At 45.7% G+C, this 19,545-nt stretch overlaps 1 protein-coding gene across 3 annotated transcripts in view; it reads right to left on the reverse strand.

The window, feature by feature from the left end:
* Positions 1–272: 272 nt before the first annotated feature.
* MKLN1 (muskelin 1) overlaps positions 273–19,545 on the reverse strand; it is a 111,071-nt gene continuing 91,798 nt past the window's right edge. For all 3 annotated transcript variants that reach the window (XM_084809061.1, XM_084809059.1, XM_084809058.1), the window contains exons 13-18: positions 16,458–16,605; positions 11,588–11,702; positions 10,252–10,391; positions 7,166–7,268; positions 3,994–4,048; positions 273–1,508 (exon numbers count right to left, since the gene is read on the reverse strand). In XM_084809061.1, the coding sequence (XP_084665187.1) occupies positions 1,387–1,508; positions 3,994–4,048; positions 7,166–7,268; positions 10,252–10,391; positions 11,588–11,702; positions 16,458–16,605 (683 nt within the window). In that variant the 3' untranslated portion in view covers positions 273–1,386. The remainder of the gene's footprint in view (positions 1,509–3,993; positions 4,049–7,165; positions 7,269–10,251; positions 10,392–11,587; positions 11,703–16,457; positions 16,606–19,545) is intronic.

The raw sequence follows: 19,545 nt of genomic DNA on the forward strand, positions 1-19,545 counted from the left end.
CTACCTTGTCATTAGCAAGCTTTCCACGCTAGCCCTACCGTTCCAAACTAGGAGTGGAAGGCGTTCCCATGCAAATGGTCACTGAACAGGTTAAAATGGGTTATGAAGCCAACCAGCCAGCGTTCTCTCTCTCACACACGCACACACCCCTGATAAAAGCAGCAAGCCGCTTGTACAGCCCATGGTTTGTAACCTGACTTACAAACATCAGCAGAGCTACCAAGCAGCTGTGTAGCCAGGGGGCATCAAACATGGAAGCCCCAAGCTCTTCTGAATACCTAATTAGAGTTTTTATTGATAAAACAGAACAAATACGAAGCCTCCTCTAACAAAAGGGCTCGCAAAAAATAGGTGCGGCCAGTGTTCTCCACTTCTGAGGTTTTAGATAGCACCCAACAGGCTTGGCATGGACTGGTTCAAAGAACAGAACCCACATAGTTGTGTTAGCACCAACCAAGGGGCAGAACTACATATCAGACATGGATACAACACATGACCACAATGGCCATTTCTTGTAAAGAAAAGCAGTTTCAGGAGGGGGGCAATATGGAGGAGCTCTGTGTGTGTGTGTGTGTGTGTGTGTGTGTGTGTTGGTTTCCAGCACAAAAGCTATGGGTAGGGAAAGAGTAAAGCAACATCATACCACCCCTTCTCCACCTTCTCCTGCTTCTCACCAGAAGTGGGGCTGTAGTTGTATTATCACGAGTTCATGTTTTAAGTATAGTTCTGCCCTGACAGTACTTTTTATTCCCATTTCTCAGCCAGATCTCAGTTGTTCACCAGGGGGCGCTAGCTCCTCCCAGATGAGATGGCCATGAATTTGCTTTCCTTCACACAGCCAAGTCGCAGTTACAAGACTCAAGTCAACAGAGAGAGATGGACACACACAAACAACCCTCATTTCCACCAGTGTCTGCTGCCAGTGTTAACAAATGCCAAGAGTAAAGCTAAAAATCAGCAAAGCACATGTTGGGACAACATTACAAGCCCCCCACCCCACCCTGCCCAACTCCTCAAATTTTCCACGTCATCGGTTTATACTTTCCAGGCCCCCGGGGTGCAAACAAGTCAGATGACCACATGGTTGCTTTCTTTTTGTCCATGTTCATTAACCTCTAAAAAGTCAAGGTCAGAAAATATATATTTTTTCCACTAGAAGAACATCAATTACATTTTATTATCCTAATCCCATTTGGTATTATCCATAAAGCCCCTTTCAAAGCTGGGATACTCTATTACTGCTGTCCACCAGTCAGTCAATCAATGTGCAAACGCACGTGCACGCGCGCGCACACACACACACACACACACACACACACAAAATTAAAAATACTGAAAACAAAAAACTGTCTTCCCCCTCCTTCCATGTGTCTGGCAACTGCCTGGTCACAGAGTAATGAGGTCTACCAGGTTGCCTTTGGGAGGCGTCATGTTGTCAGGAAAGAAGTTCACTAAGGTATCAAATAGCTGCGTCCGTTGGGCATAGATGTGATCAACATCCGAAAACCCTAGAGATGGAGAAAGGGGAGATGAGAGAAGTCAAGCTTTCAGAGGGTGGACAACTTGGGAAGTCAGAGAACTCTTTCACAAGGCAGAAACTGGTTGTACCTGATTAACTGGTTGTAATCCACCCAGAGAACATTAGTTATTGGGCAGATTAAAAATGTACTATATAAAAAAAATAAACCTGAGAGGTGAAATATTGAAGGAAGGTTGTCCTCAGAAGGTTCTATGAAAGCTCTTCTGAGAGAAACCCAACTGGGTGGACGGTATCCAAGTAAAAGCTTGCACAAACCCTTTTCATTGCACTAAGAGGGCCAAGCATCCCCTCCCTTGGCCATACGGACAGCGTGTGGGGTGTTACGTGGAGCTGCTTTACACAACAAGTCAGACCAATAATTAATCTAGCCCAAAGGTGGGCCACATGTGGCCCTCTGGATGTTTTGGGCTACAACTCCCATCAGACCTACCCAGCATAGCCAATGATGAGGGATCATGGGAGTTGTAGGCCAAAACATCTGGAGGGCCACAAGTTGCCCTGATCTAGCCCAGTACTATTTACTCCAACCATGCAGCTTGCAGAGGTTTTCTTTCAGCCCAGTTAGAGAGATCCTTTTTAATGGAGATGCAGGAGACAGAACCTAGGAACTTGAGCAGGTAAGGCTTGTGCTCTGTTGCTGAGCTATTCTCTGTACCATTATTTCAGCAACAGATCCCTCAGCATGGACCCGCTTGGCATGGCAGAATGTGGGGCTAGAATGGGTGATCTATAGTGCCTATTCCAAGCAGAAGTGCAAACACAGTCACTGAGCCACACTTTCCTGACTAGGATATTGTAATATGTGGACAAGAGAGATCTGGATTTCAATCCCTGCTCAGCCATTAAGCTCCCTGGTGGTCTTGGGCCAGCCACTATATCCCAACCTAACCTACTTTGCAGGGTTATCGTGAGGATAAAATACGTAGCCCCATCATATATGCAACCCTAAGATCCTTAAAGCAAAAGCAGAATGCAAAGGCATGACCATCTGGTTTTTTAAAACATACATGCATTTATTTATTTATTTATTTATTTATTTAGAATCTTTCTTGGCTGCCTTTCAGAGCAGAAGCCCTCCCAAGGCAGCTTACAAGAAGAATCAAAAACTAGAGCAGATAACACAGAGAGCAGCAATCAGCTAAACTGAAAACCAGCAGCAGAAAATCTTGTGAGCTGGGTCAGAAGTAGTTTGAAACAGAGGAAGTATTATCTGGAATATAGGCTTTGGACACTGTGTTATGGTTACTGTTGGGTAAAATGAATATTCTGTACAACAAACTGCGGGTTCAAACTTTCACTTTAGCAACAAAAAAAAGGAAGCGGCGTACTAAATTATTCAAAACAGCTGGACAACATGCAAACATCTATTTAATGGACACTGGGTACATCACATAAGAGATCCACCACTGAAAAGAAACCCAGCCTTGGCCTCTAATATACCCTTGAAATGTCACAGTAAAGCTGTGGGAGTAGCTTTCCTGCAGGTTCACCCCACAGTGCTGCTGTGGCATACGAAGCCCTGCAACCACACGGATGAGGCCACATTACCCAGCCCAGATTGGAGGCAATGATTTCACAGTAAAGATCTGAACTTGCAAGCTTTTCACAAGCCACAGCAGCGCAGTGCGAAGAATCCATAATACAGCAGCTCCCACAAAGCTACGGCACTTTAAGCGTTGCCTCGAGGGACATTTAAGCTAGGACCAATCCTCAAAGACTGCCTTGGGTGTCTAGCCTTTGTATTCTGTTTCAAGTACTGAAGGGCAGAATCCTATCCATGTTTAGAAAGAAAGAAGTCCTATGACTCCCAGCATTCCCCAGCCAGCACCAGGTCTGCAATTCCCATGTTTCCAAAACCACGTTCATATTGCTCTCTGTCTCCTAGCTGGTGTCACTTGATGGAAGCAGTGCCTGGGAGTGGGGGTACACAGCCTCAAGCCCTGCTTTGCAGGGGCTTACAGGAAGAGACCCAGCAAGCATTCAAGCCACTATTATAAAAGATGGCAGCCTTTTTTTGTTTGGGGGCGAGGGGGGGGAGTGTGAAGGGCAGCTTATTATGATTTGGGGAGCTGAATTTGGGTTCCGTGAAGTTTAAAAAGTTGCTGTTTTCCTTGACATGCTGCCCAAGGAGGGAGACTTGCCCAGGACTGGGAAGAACAGCCTGAACTAACCCACTTTAACTGAGCACTTTATCATAGCAAGTGGAGTTCAGACTCACCGCCCCCACCACCCCCGCCCCTCCCCAGCCAAGGGCTGCTGGCTTCCAGGATGACGCGGTACTAGTTCATTTGTTTTGACCAAAGCCTCCGCATTTATGTGGCTAACACCACCGGCACTGTGTCTGGCGTACTGAGAGCTTGAAACTGATCCCATGACGTTTCTGGGGATTTAAGACAGAGGCTTTTTGAGACAGCTGCAAAGCTGCTATTCCTGCTGATCCGAAGCATACTCACCCAGAGTACTCAGATCTGAGCCAGACCTGAAGAGGGCTGAAGCAAGTAGCTGGAACTGGGGGGGAAAACAAGAGATTGTTCGTTTCAGTGTTTCCAAAGGGAAAATAAAAGCTTTTTGAAGAGCAGCAATTAAAGCCCTTTGTTGGGGGGCGGGGTGTCTAAAGCAGCCAAACTGAGGATTTACATTCTGTTGGCAATAAATTCTGAGGCATCAGCCACTCTTGTTTTTACACCAAGTCTTTCCAACCACAGTCATTTATTAAGCTGTCATCTTGGATTTCGCAAAAGCCAGTGAGCCCTTAACAAAAAATGCTGCTTATTACAAGCAAGTCAGACTACACTATCAAGCCTGGCTTCCAGCAGAATGAGGACACAGCACGTGGCAGCAGGAAGACTTTTTCAACTATTCCAACGGAAATAAAAGATTTGCACACTTCCACGTGCAACTTACTTGCATAGTTTTACGCTCTGCCTCAACGTGAGCTTTGAAGCAGGCTTGTTCTCTGATTAAGTTTTGTGTGGATGTCTGACTTTCCTGGACTTTGGAGGAAACCAACTGAAAGTATGTTAAGTGCTAGACAACATGGCATCAGGATGCTTGCTTCCCTCAAGGCCAAACTCAGGGGAGGTTTTCAGCATTCAGATGCACATATGGTTCTTAGGCATGGACAGAGGCCTTGGTAGCCAGCTGTGACCCAAGGCCGGACGCCAAGGCTACTGGACCACACGCCTCCAGCACACAGTGCCAAGATCTTACGTAAGTAGAGCAATGGGTTCGAAATCTGTCCAATGACCTATCCTTGGCTTAAAAGCTTACGCTTGTGTATGACACACAACATAGAGCTTAAAGGAATTCCCCACCACAAATTGTCATGATGGCCACTAGCACAGATGGCTTTTTTTTTTTTTAAGTGGTTAGACAAATTTGTCAACGACAGGTCCACCCATGGTTGGTAGCCACAACAGTTACATGGAACCTCAACAGAATACCTGTGAATAGCAGTTCCTGGGGAGCTGCTCTGGCTTTCATGCCCTGCTAGAAAGGCTTCCCAGAGGCATCTGGTTGGCCACTGTGGGAAACAGGATGCTGGACGAGATGGACCTTTGTTTCTGTCCTTACCGTATGGCCATATTAGCTCCTGAAAATCCACAGGTGAGGTGGTCACAGCTGCTCTGAGACAGCTTTGTTTTGCCTTTTCTTTTTTTGAGTCAGAAAATGGAGTGAACAGTTTCAGTAATAGTGAATACATGCCAACTAACCTGCAGGGGCTACAATGGTCTACAAGTTCTCTCCAGGATGGGAAGCTAAAATAAACACATAGTAATTCCTCCTCCCCTCTCCTCTCTCTCTCAGGGATATTATTATTATTATTACTACTACTACTATTAAATTTATTAATCACCCATCTGGCTGGTCACCCAGCCACTCTGGGCGATGTACAGAATATAATAAAACAGTTTAAAACAATAAAATTCTACAATAAAAACGTTTTCTAAAATACCCTAACCCACCCCAAATGCCTGCCTGAACAACCACGTTTTTAATGCACAACGGAAGCTCATTAATGAAGGGGCATGGCAGAGTTCCCTAGGCACGGAGTTCCACAGAGTGGGGGCCACCACAGAAAAGGCCCTCTCCCTCGTCCCCACCCGTCTAGCTGTCCTGGCTGATGGGACAGAGAGAAGGCCATCCGAGGCTGATCTTGTTAAGTGGCCTGTCTGGTGTTGCTGGAGGCGCTCCTTAAGATAGGCTGGGCCGGAACCATATAGGGTTTTAAAGGTCAAAACCAACACCTTGAATTTGGCCCGGAAAAGAACTGATAACCAGTGCAACTCCTTCAGCACAGGAGTGATGTGATCTCGCCGGCGGCTGCCTTTAATCAGGCAATAGAAGGATACCACTGATGTCCTTCATTTATGCCACATTAGAGTAACTGAGCATCCAGCCAAAAGCTGTTCTGTCCAGAACATGCAGTTTGTTTAATTTGGCACTCTGACCTCAAACAGCTGGAGCCATTTCCAAGCACCGGCATCAGCTCTTTAAAAAAATATATACATTCAACGTTTTCTACAGTTATAGTTCTCAATTTGCAAGGCAGGCCCTCCCATGAGAAATTCAACCAGTTGCCAAGGGAGGTAAATGCTTCTCTTTGACCTCCAGTTACATTCAAGCAAGATTACATGACAAAGCTTTTTCCTGAAATGTACCACTTCTGGCTGCAAGTGAAACTATCATGAGCCTGAATGCAATTCCCATATTTAAAAGATTGCACGCGCATAGAAAACTAGCACTTCAGGGAGAACGCTAGGCTGGATCTTGCTATTTATCTCTGTGGGCGGCGGGGGTGTTTTTCCACTGAGCATTGGAACATGGAAACACCCACACCCCCACCCCCACCTTGCAGCCTGAAGTGGTACATTCCAGGAAAAGCTTTACCACTTGATTCTGCTCGATATGAACTGGCCGTGGGAGTTCCCATTGCCGTAGAAGTGGAGTGTCAGTTCACTCTACATGCCCAACTCAGAACAATGGGACAATCCCTTCTCTTCTACAGGAGTTGCCTCTGCTGAATTCCGTGCCTTTAAGGACAGGGCTAGTCCATTCTATGCTACTAATGGAGTTGCTATAAAAACATGAAGACCCACTAGATATGACTATCGGAGAAGTCCCTCTTTCCTATCTGTAAAATGGGGAGGGGCAGGAGGCAGTGAGTAATCTACTTTACGGTGTTACAAGGATGAATCCAATAAAGACTGAAAAGCACTCAGCAGATTATGAATAGTTTGTTGGCTTGTAACAAACAAGGCAGTTTGGACCTGCTCAACAGTTTCAGGTCACAACATCTACTTAAAATACAGGAAGCTAAAAGTAAGGATCAAAATCCAATTGTTACTTTGCGCCAGTCATTAATAAGGCCATGGAAAATAACCATTAAAAATATTAAAGTCTTGAGATGTCAAACAATCCAATATACCACACATTTATCTCCCCACCCCTCCTGAGTGAAATATCATACACATCCAGTTTACTAGCCGGAAAACCAGGTGTCCAGAGCTTCAGTGTTGTGCCGCTTTAGTGTTTACAGATGTGCAAATTCATGAACACACCTGCGTTACTCTGGAATATGAGCCATTCCAGGTTAATGGGAACAGGAGGCAAGCTATCCCTTACCTCTTTTGTTTCCTCGGGGTCTGAGTGATCCACAGTGACAAACAAGTCATTCTGCAGGTATTTCAGGGCACTTAGCGGGTCCACCTGGGCCTTCTCTTCAAACCTGTAGAGACATGTGAGGCAAGGATTTAGGGCACAGACGCTGGAGACAGCTTAAGAGATCTTCCCTGCATCTTCTTTTGAAAGTTCAGCTGCTATAAGAAATAACCTACCATCTACTTAAGGGATACAAAGCTACACACCACCATTTCTGCAGGGTTGCCTGAAAAAGCAGGAGATCAGAACTCCATGTGAAATAGAGGCTCAACTTTAAAGGTGTTTGGGAGAAGGCCAGATCAGGGGAAGTGACTTGGATTTTAACTTGACTGAGCCAATTAAAAAATCAGGGACATCCAGAACAAGAAGTTTTCACATTCATATTCTATAGTGATTGTAAGCCACTAAGGTTGCAAATACCACTCAGTTGTGGCAAAAACTCAAATAAATGTACTTAATCTAAAGTGGTGAAAGAGAGAATACAACTACAGATGTCCACCACTAAACTGTAATTATTTTAAGGGCAATCTGTCCATGTAGAAGTTAGCTACAGGACCAGTAGATAGCAAAAGCCTGGTATTTGAAGAATGTTGTCTTCAGAACACAGAAACCCACAACGTAAGTTCTTCAGAGCAAAAGGTTTAATGTTTATATTACTTGATAAAGAAGTTACTTAATAAATTACTATATTTATATCCCACTCATCATTCAAGGAGCTGAGGAAGGCTTACATGGTTTTCTGTCTCCTCCTCCGCTATTTTAGCTTAATGACCCTGCAAGGTAGGTTGGCCTAGAGTCAAGATCTTGAACAAATTTCTCTTTGAAGAGCTAAGCTGCATCTAATCAGGACATTTTGCAATGCAACATTCCCTTTGGCAGGCAGAACAACAAGGCCATGACAGGGCTTCCTTATACAAACTTTATTTCATTATTTTACTGGGTGTTTTTGGAACTGTGTCATTGCTGACCCATTACAAATTTATTTCCCTCCTTCTCAGGACAGAGAAGCAGACCCCAAAAACTGCATTCTGCTTCTTTAACTTCTACACTAGAAACTATAGCATTCCCCACATATGAATCCAGGATCATAACGGGAGACCTCCATGACTAGGGATCACCTAGGTAACACCTAGGTTCTCAAACAACGGGGCACTAGTCTTGAGAAAGGGAAAGAATCCTGGGGCACGAGAAGCCTCCTTTCCCCACCAGCCAAGAACTGGGTAAGGTGGATACCTCCCGTGAGAAGCCCCTTCCATTGTTCTCCACCGAATCTATGGGGGCTGTCACTGCCCTAGCGGCCAACCATGAAAATCATAAGGACATAAGAAGAGCTGTGCGGGATCAGACCAAAGTCCATCTAGTCCAGCATTCTGTTCACACAGTGGTCAACCAGCTGCCTGAAATCCACAAGAAGGACATGAGTGCAATAGCACCTTCCTACTCATGTTCTCCATAACTGGTGTACATCAACATACTGTCATCGATACTGGAGGTAGCATATAGCCATCAGGACTAGTAGCCATTGATAGCCTCCTCCTCCAGGAATTTGTTGAATCCCCCTTTAAAGCCATCCAAATTAGTGGCCATCACTGTATCTTGTGGAAGTGAACTCCACAGTTTAACTATGCCCTGCATGACTTGCCTTTTCTCTAAGCTAAACAGTCCCAGATGTTGCAGCCTTCCCAGGCAGGGGAGTTGCTTCAGCCCTTAAGGGAGCAATTCTGTGCAGATAGATAGCTGCCTCTGAACTCGGAGACGACCACCTATCCAATGCAGGGCAGGAGGAGCTTGGAGGGAATCGGCTCCTCTGTGCTCCAGCTGCCCAGCATTCATGGCTAGATGGCTGATTTCGGCTGTCTAGCTGCAGGACGTCAGAGCACAGGGTGGGGAGGCCAGACGACACATAGGAACTGTCGTACCGACACTTACAAACTCCCCACCCCCAGGAACGCCCTTTTGCTCCACTTTGCACTGCTCTTCCGAGCATGGAGCACAAGAACAATCTGTGCCACCTACAACACGGAGGGGGGGGGGGCAGTTCTCCAGGAACTGACCAATCCTACAGCTGTTTAGCCGTTGTCTATAGGCCACAGAATTGCGCCCTTAATCGCTTTAGTTGCTCTTTTCTGTATTTTTTCTAACTCTTCAATATCCTTTTTTAAGTGCCTGGAAGAAGTGATTTCAGGAAGGGATGCCTCCCTGCGTCTGGGGGCTGGAGATGTATATGATGCTGCTGTGCAGCTTGACCCACTCATGGCCATCACACACTATAATACAGCTGGGCTCTACCTAGCGGTAAAATGTTTGAATTTGTGGAGCCCATGTGCTCAGGTAGGATGAGACCTTTAGTTTGCAGCTGGAGGGGTTGTGGCAGTTAAGAAATGAATGTGCTTCCAGAAAGATCCCCTCAAGAGGCAGATTAGCAAACATCCACTGCCTTTGTAGCATCTGCAAGAATAGCAATACAACAGCATGTGTGTGAATTTTTATAAAGCAGGCTGAAACTGGCCGTCATCTATGACACACTTCTAGGGAGTGACGGAACTACTGCAAGTTCACAGACTGCTCAAACACATATTCTAACTGAAGGGGAAAAGGTCAGCCACAGAATACTGAATATTAGTCCTGCCGCCACAAGGAGAGAACTACTGGCTTGCCTGGGATGGTTAACACAGGGGCTGCTCCTAAGGCCTAGAAACAAAAGAACAGTGTGTCTTTGGTACAAAGGGAAGCCAAGAGATGAGGAGGGCTAAATTTCACAGAAACTGTTCAAGACCTGCCAATTCTTTGCCTGCAGACTTCTAAATTTTAATTCAAAATAGGTAGCACTTATGAGTTCCTAAAAAAAAAAAAAGCCATATATAATTTCAGGAAAATGGTCACACACACTGTGACGACAGTAATTAGGAACATGATACCCTGTTATCCACTGAGATTAAAAGCTGCATATAAAGGAACTGGATAACATTGTCATCCCCCCCACCCCACCCCCGTGCCTTCACTTCTTAGTGAAAAGTGACTTGGTACTGCAGGCTCCTGCAGGCCTGTACCTGTGTTTCCTTATTAGGTATTTGCAGTGGCGTAGCAGGTATTCCTTGGAAGGCCGGCAGAGCTTCAGGGACCAGAAGTCATCCAGCCGCATCTTTGGAGAACAGGATTTGCCTGGATTCCCTCCAAACAAATAATGAACCTTGAAGAACAAGAATGAAGGTGTCTGATCATGAATATCAACATGGCTCAATCAAAATGTGGAGCACACCAACGTAAGACAAAAAAGAGACAGCTGCACCAATGTTTTGTTGTTCCAGGTTTGTTTTGAGAATTCCTCTTTATCAGGAGAAATTCTTGATTTCATCCAAAACTTCCAAAGGAGTGCTTAGAACTTCTTGCTTCTAACTCATTCAAGGAAAACTACAGCTGTCTTTTTCTTGACTTATTTTGGCTTTATAGCTGCGTTTTGATCCCTTTTGTTGTTGTTGAGCAAGCCAGCGCAGCCTTTGACAAGTTATGTTTATTGCACATGTACTTGGCACCCCCTGAAAATGCAGAGAAGCAAAGTAGCCACAGTCCTGCATCCCCTTATATTGCATAGAGGAGTAGAGAGGGCGATGCAGTATCTGGAAAGGATGCACAGATGCATACACACACGGTCCAATTATTTCTGACCAGGAAGACAGAAGAAGTTTCTGTTCAAGAAATGTCTGCATTCTTTTTTCAAACATCCAAGGAAAGCATAAACTACTGCTGAACCCAGCAGTAGTTTAAACACCACTACCACTGGTCAAATAGGAAACCCTTCAGCAGAAGGCTTGCTGTGAAAATAGCTACAGCAAGCAGTTAAAGAAAAGGAGAAGACTGGAGAACCGACCTGTATGTTGAAAAGTACTACATAAATTAATTGGAGATGAAACCATTTACTAGCTTCTGGGCCTTGGTCTCACTGGACTTCTGGTTGATGTGCTCTCCCTTTTCTCCAGAAGTATGTACATATGTACACTTGACCCAAAGTGGAGTTTCAGACCCTGACACCTTTGACATCCAGAGGCAAGGCAGGCCAGAGAAAGAGGGCAATCACGGCAGGCCAGAGAAAGAGGGCACCTTTGCTCCAAGATGCAGCCTATCCTCCACCAATAGAAAACAACATGCACACAATGACCTGATGTCCCTTCCACAATGACCTGATGTCCCTTCCACTGAGGACTCCAGGTTGCCACAATCACAGAGCCAAGGGTGGAGAATGAGGCGACTGATGCAATCCAGTCCGGCTCCTCTTGTCACCTTACAGTGGCAACCTGGAGAGCCACCATCCCGCCTCAGAGGCACTTCACCCTGTCCTTTAATCGCTAGTGTGGTTAACATGACCACACTGAGTCCCAACGGGCCTACCTTGTGCAACTCATCATATACAAGCTGGTGTGCAAAGCGTGGGCAGGGCTCTTCCTCTTGGAGGCTTCTGCTCGGATTCTCTTTGGCTGCTTGATCATTCTTGTAGACACATGACCTGAAATAAAGTATTAGTTGAAGCACTCCACACCTGCCTGGCGTCAAGGGTTCACTAGCATCGGTTTATGTAGCATGTTCTCTCTCATAAGAGAAGTCCTGTCTAGTAGCAGCTTAAATAATTACCACCATCAATAAACTACCTACCAATCAAATAAAGGCCTACCTGAATCTGGACTTATCCCCAATGTAATAAAGCTCATGGGATTTATAATCAAAGTCATCTTTAAAAAAAGAAAGAATAAAAAATGCTCTGAACTATGAAAGAAGCTATTGTGAACAGCAGTGAACTCTCATGACAGCCACCAAGTTAAAGAACATTGCCAGGATGTTTCTCAAGCAGGAGGGAGAAACACGTCCAAGAAAAACAGGTACAGGCAAATTCATGGAGGAGGGCGTCTAACAAGAGCTATCAGCTATGGTAACTAAGTTGAACCTCCAGTATACCTGGTATATAAAGGCAGTGTACCTTTAAATACTAGATACCTCTGGAATATCACATATTGGGAATAAGTGGGGGTGGGGAGGGTGCAGCATTCACTCTCTGCTTATGGTCTAACCCTCGATAATACTGGCTGGCCCCTGTTGGAAACATTCCAACTCCCATCAAACCCAGACAGTGTGGCCAATGGTCAGGGATGATGGGAACTGCAGTCTAACAACATCAGGGAGCCCACATGTTCACACCCCTGGATGAGGTCTGATACAACAGTCTCTTCTTTTATTCAACACAGGAAGGAGCTAAAGAACAAGGCTCTGGACAGGAACCCTGGGATGTATCCAATGTTAGTCTAACTTACGTTCCATTCATTTCAATGGGGCTACTCTAACTAGGACTAACCCTGGATACACCCCTTTGTCTCCTCCTTTCGTCCCCATCTTATGATGCCCCCTGCACTTTGGACAGGGTATCTCCCCCTCTGCAAAGCCCACTTTTTTATTTTAAAGAAATAAAGGCCTTTCCTGAAACACCTTGCCTACTCCTCCTATGCTACCAAACATTCCCTCTCCCATCTGTTCCAGCCCTTTCCCCATTGCAGGCTTGCTCATTTACTTTAAACACATTTTTATGCCAACCTTCAGTTTAACGACATTTCCAGGGTGGCTCACAGCAATCATAAAAACAATGTAATGTTAAAACAGTGTCACACAAAGCAGAACAGCAGAGAGATAAAATCCAGCAGTGCCAGCAAAAAAAACCCCCAAACCTGCCAGATTAAACTAGCTTAGACATGCTGGAAAGCCTGGGTGAATAACAAGGTCTTTGCCTGACACCAATAGGATATCAAATTCAGGCCCAGGTGAGCACTCCTCCTACTTGTCCCTAGTGGAGGAAATTCCACATACAGGGCGGCATAACCTAAGAGGCCCTTCTCTCCAGACACCATACCGGACTTGGAGAAGGACCTCTGATGGTGACCTTGGTACTTCAGGCAGGCTCATGAGGAAGAAAGGTAGCCCTTTAGGTAGCCAGGCTTTAAAAGGTATGCACCAGCACTTTGCATAGTGCCTGGAAACAAGCCAGCCGCAAGGACAGCTTTTTTTAATGACAAGAAGATGTGATCGATGTCAGGGTTGGATCGGAGCCCAGAGAGCCCCAAAGCAGTTCTGATTCTGAGGAAGAGATAGAAACCATGGGAGAGGAACCTGCATACTGTTCAGAGGCACAGCCGGGGGGAGAGCTCCTCCTGGTACACATTCCTAAGAGTGACAGTGACCCTGGCAGGGAAAGGGAGGCGCAACAGCAGTTTCTGGACGCTAGGCGCCAGCACAGCGTCAAGCGGGAGATGGCAGGTGCTGAGAGGAGGCCCTCAGCCCACTTGGCGCGACGGCAACAGCAGTGCCCCGATGACCCATGGGAAAGGGGTGGACTCTCTCCTCCTAGCCCATAAGTTCAGAGGTTTCCCGCCTTACCCTCCAAATGGAGATCAACTGATTCCTAAGGCTAGAACCCCCGAGTAGGCAGCTCTCTTAAGTCTCACTTGCAGGAGCAAGCAATTAGCATCTGAAACCGTCATTAGGTTGAATGTTAATAAAGCCTTGGAAAAGAGACCTATTGTCTGTGTGTTGATTCTGGCTACTTGAGGATTTCAGAAGGCAGCAGGGGCGACCTCCTGACAATCCCTTTGTCTGGTCTTGGTTAGTAACCTAAGAAGCTGTTATTTGGGATCAGGTGAAATTTCCAAACAGCCTCTGAAGGGAATCCCACATACCAGGCACTATAATCTCCATGTCACTTCCATACAGGCCTATCACTATCTATCTATCTATCTATCTATCTATCTATCTCTATACCACCCAACAGCCGAAGCTCTCTGGGCAGTTCACAAAAATTAAAACCACAGAGCACAAAATAAAACAATATAAAATATGCAAAACATTAAAACCACAGTATAACAATACAACCAGAATAAAACCAGAGTAAAACATAGCAGCAATGCAGAGATTTAAAATACAGATTTAAAACAGCAAAGCTAAAAGTCTAAAAAGCTAAAATGGTAAAATGCCTGGGAAAGTAAAAAGGTCTTTACCTGGTGCTGGACGGAATACAATGTAGGTGCCAGGCGAACCTCACTAGGAAGGTCATTCCACAGCTGGGTGCCCCAGCAGAAAAGGTCCTCCTCCTAGGAGCCACCCGCCTCACTTCCTTTGGCAGGGGCTCATGGAGGAGGGCTGCTGACGATGACCTTAAGGTCCGGGCAGGCACATATGGGAGGAGGCGATCCTTCACATAACCTGGCCCCAAGTCGTTTAGGGCTTTGAATGTTAATATACCAGCTCTTTGAATTGGGCCTGGAAAATGAGCGTAATATGAGCTCATTGGCCAGTCCCTGTTAACAATCTTGCTGCCCTATTTTGGACCAGCTGAAGCTTCCAGACCGTTTTCAAAGGCAGCCCCACATATAACGCATTGCAGTAATCCAGACAAGAAGTTATCAGAGCATGGATAACTGTACCTAGGCTATCTTTGTCCAGATAAGTGCGTAGTTGGTATACCAGCCTAAGCTGATAAAAAGTGCTCTGTGCCACTGAGTTCACCTGTGCCTTAAGTGACAGTTCTGGGTCCAAGAGCACCCCCAAACTATGAACCTGATCCTTTAGGGGGAGTGCAACCCCCTCCAGAACAGGTTGAATATCACCTAGCCGGGAAGATGAACCACCCACTAACAGTACCTCTGTCTTGTCTGGATTGAGTTTCAGTTTATTGGCCCTCATCCAGTCCATTACCGTGCCCAGGCCCTGATTCGGAACAGCCACTGCCTCATCTGGGTTTGATGAGAAAGAGAGGTAGAGCTGGGTGTCATCCGCATATTGATGGCACCTCAGCCCACACCTCCGGATAACCTCCCCCAGCGGTTTCATGTAGATGTTAAACAGCTTGGGGGTTAAAACAGAGCACTGTGGAACCCCATGGCATAATTGCCATGGCACAGAGCAATAATCCCCCAGCACCACCTTCTAGAATCGGCCATCCAAGTAGGAGCGCAACCACTGCAGTGCAGAGCCTCCAACTCCCAACCCAGGCAACCTATCCAGAAGGATACCATGGTTGATGGTATCGTAAGCTGCTGAGAGGTCCAGGAGAATCAACAGGGTCGCACTCCCACTGTCCCTCTCCTGGGAGAGGTCATCCCACAGTGCAGCCAAGGCAATTTCCATTCCAAAACCAGGCCTGAAGCCCGATTGAAATGGATCTAGATAATCAGCACTAAGTTAGTGCTGACTATTAATTGTAGCTTTCAATGTATATAAAAATCACAGTGAAGTATTTCCACAGGAATTTATTATTATTTAATCTTTATTAGCTTTTGTAAAGATACAAGAAGCTTCTCCAAATGTCCCATAAGCCCCCAAGAGTCTGCTGTTGACTCAAACTGAGAAGTCACTACCACTCCAGAAGTGGCCCCATTAAACATTTGCTGAAGGAAAAGGATCCCTTAATTTCCTGGCATATCTAACTGCTTTGCTGCTGTTGTCCCTTTGAGTTCTTCTCTCAGCAAACCACGAGTGCCAGAAACATTTTCCCTTCTTTAAAATGCTAAGATGCTCAACATTCCTGACATTATGCCAGAATCCAGAAACAGACAATATACTAAGTCCTAGTCTTGCAGAACAATATATCTAGGAGGTGCATTCCAAGGCACAATTTTTTAAAACGTTATGACCTTTAGATGCCACCCACTAAACAAGAGTCCTCAGAGCAGTATAAAAGGTAAAAGCAGCAGAAAAGGATAAAACAAATCCCACTACCAACACCACCTTCGCAATGCAGTTATGGGTGCATTTGTACACATTACTTTTCCGAAGCTTCTACCTTCTTTGTGGGACCAGATGACGGCTAAATAGCATTAACAGGTGTAAATGAACCTGTTTCTAATTCACCCTAACAAACACTGCAAAACATTTAATCTGACTTTCGTACCAGTTCATTTGCCTGCACATGTAAACCATGCAACTCCTGGTCGCTTTAGCAGCAGGTATGGCAAACTGCTTCCCTGGAGGCTGCTTTCTTTGGGCAAGTGACTAACTTCAAGGAACGTTAAGCAGTGTGGGCAAACTGCTCCTCTTTCCACCCGCAGGATTTTATAAACAGCGTAGCGCATAAAGCTCCACATCAGCTGCTTACCCGTTGTTAGAGGGACATGAAATCCCACAATAAGGATGTTTTGCCACTGCATTGGTAGATCTGCAAACTACCACAAAGAGCCATGCACTTTCTTTTCCCCCAGAGAAAAAAAAAACTTCTGCTGCTTACCAGCTGTTCCGTACAATGTCGTAAATCCAGAAGGAATTCCGAACATTCTCTTCCCTTTTCTCTTTGTCTTTGCTAAGTCCAGATAACACATGGATTTCGTTCAGTTCTGGATCGATTGTAGCTCTTTGGGTGAAGCCAGTCATTGGAACTGTTGATGGAGTGGAGGGGGGGCAGGGAGGGGGGTGAGAAGGGGAGAGAGAGCGCATGCAAAGGAGTATTACATTTTATGATGGCAGCTGCTAGTGCACTGTTGCTAAACACATCTATTTGAACAACCGGGCAGATGCCAGACCACTAGGTGGCAGAAAAATCATAGAATTCAAAAATCTAATCCAGATTTCTTGCTCTAGCTCAGGATCGGAAACAGCCACAGCAACTCAGCCAGCCCATATTTTGCCTCTTTATATATGCCAACTTTCACAATAGTGGTTCTTTTGGAGATGAAGTTTATAGCACCTGCTCTTTGATAAGCATGATTTATTGAGGTTGTTAATGCAGCTTTTAAAAAACAACATTCGGATAATTTTGTTCTAAAAAGGAACCTATCAGTGTCCTGGAATGGCAGCTGGTACTGCATTAAACGTCAGAACAAAGCTATATATAAAATCTGTGTTCCAAGACTTTTAAGCTTTGTTCTGAAGTTTAATGCAGTAACACCTGTCAATCAGGGTATAGAAAATACCTTTTAGATCAAAATCAGCATTATCTGAGAGGCACAAATATACATATAATGTTAGAAACATATGAACCTAGGAAGCTGCCTTACACCGAGTCAGAATACTGGTCCATCCAGGCCAGTACCATCAACACTGACTGGCAGCGGCTCTCCAGGGATTTCCCTCTACACGCAAAGCAGGCGCTCCACCACTGAGCCATGGCCCCTCTCCTGATGTTGCGATGTTCACACATACTTCGCCTAGCACCCAGACAATGACTGCATGAAGATTTCCAATTCTATCCAGGCTCATCACAGATCACAGTACTTTCTCCACGTAGTGCTCCCCCCACATTAGATCTACTGCTTCTGGAATGGGGATTGACTGGAACCACACCACTTTGAAGTCTGGTGAATCACCAGCACCCCTCCCTATGTCCGATGGCTGTAAAAGGGGAGGGCAAACTATCTGCGTACCCCATAGATAAGGAAGCAATTCTGACTTCTAGATGCACATGTTCTCACTACCTGATTTTCTATTATTCATAGTTATATTTTTATTCTGGCCTTCCTCCACGTAGCTGAGTACCCCATGCCATCAGCCTTCCTCATCCCATTTCTTCCTTACAACCACCCTGTGAACAATGGTGGAGGGCGCCTTACTCAGGGAATGCGAGAAGAGCAGAGAGATGCAAATAGAAATACAGTCAAACTAATGCACAAACGTGCCTGGTCCAAACCATCATATCTCAGTTTAGTGGGATGAGATACGAATGAGCATTTTGTCCACACACGCAGCCCCTTCTCTCCTTGCCTGAATATAGTATCCGTGCCTTAGAACATAGGAAGCTGCCTTCTACTGAGTCAGACCGTTGGTCCATCTAGCCCTGTATTGTCAACACTGACTGGCAGCAGCAAATCTCCAACGTTTCAGGCAGGAGTTTTTCCGGAAATGCCGGAGACTGAACCTGGAACCTTCTGCATGCAAAGCGGAGGCTCTACCACTGAGCAAGCAGGGATTCTGTCTTCAATTAACCAGTTTGCCATTTCATTTGAACCAGGATCTCTGGTTACCAGCTTTGGAACACGCAAAGATCTTAAACCAATTTCAAACCGTGGCTTAAGATTCTGGCTTGTTCCAAGGGTAGTAACCACAGTTTCCTAGTTCAGACAAAACAGGAAACTATGGCTGATTTGAGACTCTGGCCCTGCATTCAGGGCGTGCTGAGAGGAGAAGGGGCTGCGTGTGTGGTGGGAACAAGGCTTGCATTAAGCTGACATATGATCAGCTGAATGCAAGCATTGGCTCTAGAACCCATGACATCACTGGTGTACTTTCCCCCAGGTTTAAAGGGTATTTGGAAAGAGAGGCTCCTTTTGTGGGCAATTTCTAGGAAAGCTGCAAAAGAGATGTACCAAAGCTGTCCTGATTTCACTTTCCGATTAAGATGTCAGTTGAACACAGTGGAGGATCGGTGGAGGTTTCACATTAATTCCCATAAAAGCACAATCAAATAATTGGCTGCTCCAATTGTTTATCGGGCAAGTCTCAGTTCCCGTTTCCCAGGGCAACCGGCATTTCAGCAAGCATGTGTGACCAGCACGCGATCTCTCGTGTGCTGGTTCTGTTTTTCTCTCCTCTCCTTCTGGATCAGTTTACAGTGGGAAGGATGGCTTGGTGAAAGTTCCTGGCATCCAGACAAGTGGTCCAGGAAAAAAATGCTTAGAAATACCATTGGCGCGCGCGCACTTGCACTTTGAAAGTGTGTGTGCAAACCTAATTTTGTACGCAGAAGGCTCCTTCCAAAGGAAGGAAAATTCAGTATATGACTAATGGTGCTTTACAGATAGTCATATGCGGAACACAGTGTACAAGCATCCCAGTCTTGCTGGTTGCTGCTTTTTCCCCAACATGCCCCTCCCTGTGAAGGCAGGAAAAAATCACACCATGATTAAGCAGTTCTAGACAGCACTCAGATCCCCACAAAACAAAAGGAGGCAGCACGTGGCTCAGATGTACAGAAAAATCCTGACCACAACCAAAAAACCCCTCTGCCCCTCCCTTGTTTCACATGTGCTACCTCATTAGTACAGTGGAGGAAAACAGGGTTATCCGTGAACTCTTTAGAATTCAAGGCACAGAAAACTGACAGGGTCACGGTCTACATATGAGGCAGGAACACATTTGGACGATGCAAAGAAGGTGTTTAAGTCATTCTTGCCCTTTACGCGTTACATCTGCCCCTGGATTACAGCCAAACTAAATGAGACACAGCAAAAGCTGTGATCGGACCACTCGCACCTTAAAGGTGTTAAACAGCAGCCACAAGGTGCAATTCAGATTCAGACTGTGACCGCTGAGATAGGTGGGCTACCCCACCCCCCACAAAGTTTACCTGCTGAAAATCCTGCCTCCCCCTTCAAACTATTTGC

Source organism: Heloderma suspectum, chromosome 7 (genome assembly GCF_057233095.1).
Source record: "Heloderma suspectum isolate Gila_16-S chromosome 7, 16-S_ref, whole genome shotgun sequence".
NCBI classification, from domain to species: Eukaryota; Metazoa; Chordata; class Lepidosauria; order Squamata; family Helodermatidae; genus Heloderma; species Heloderma suspectum.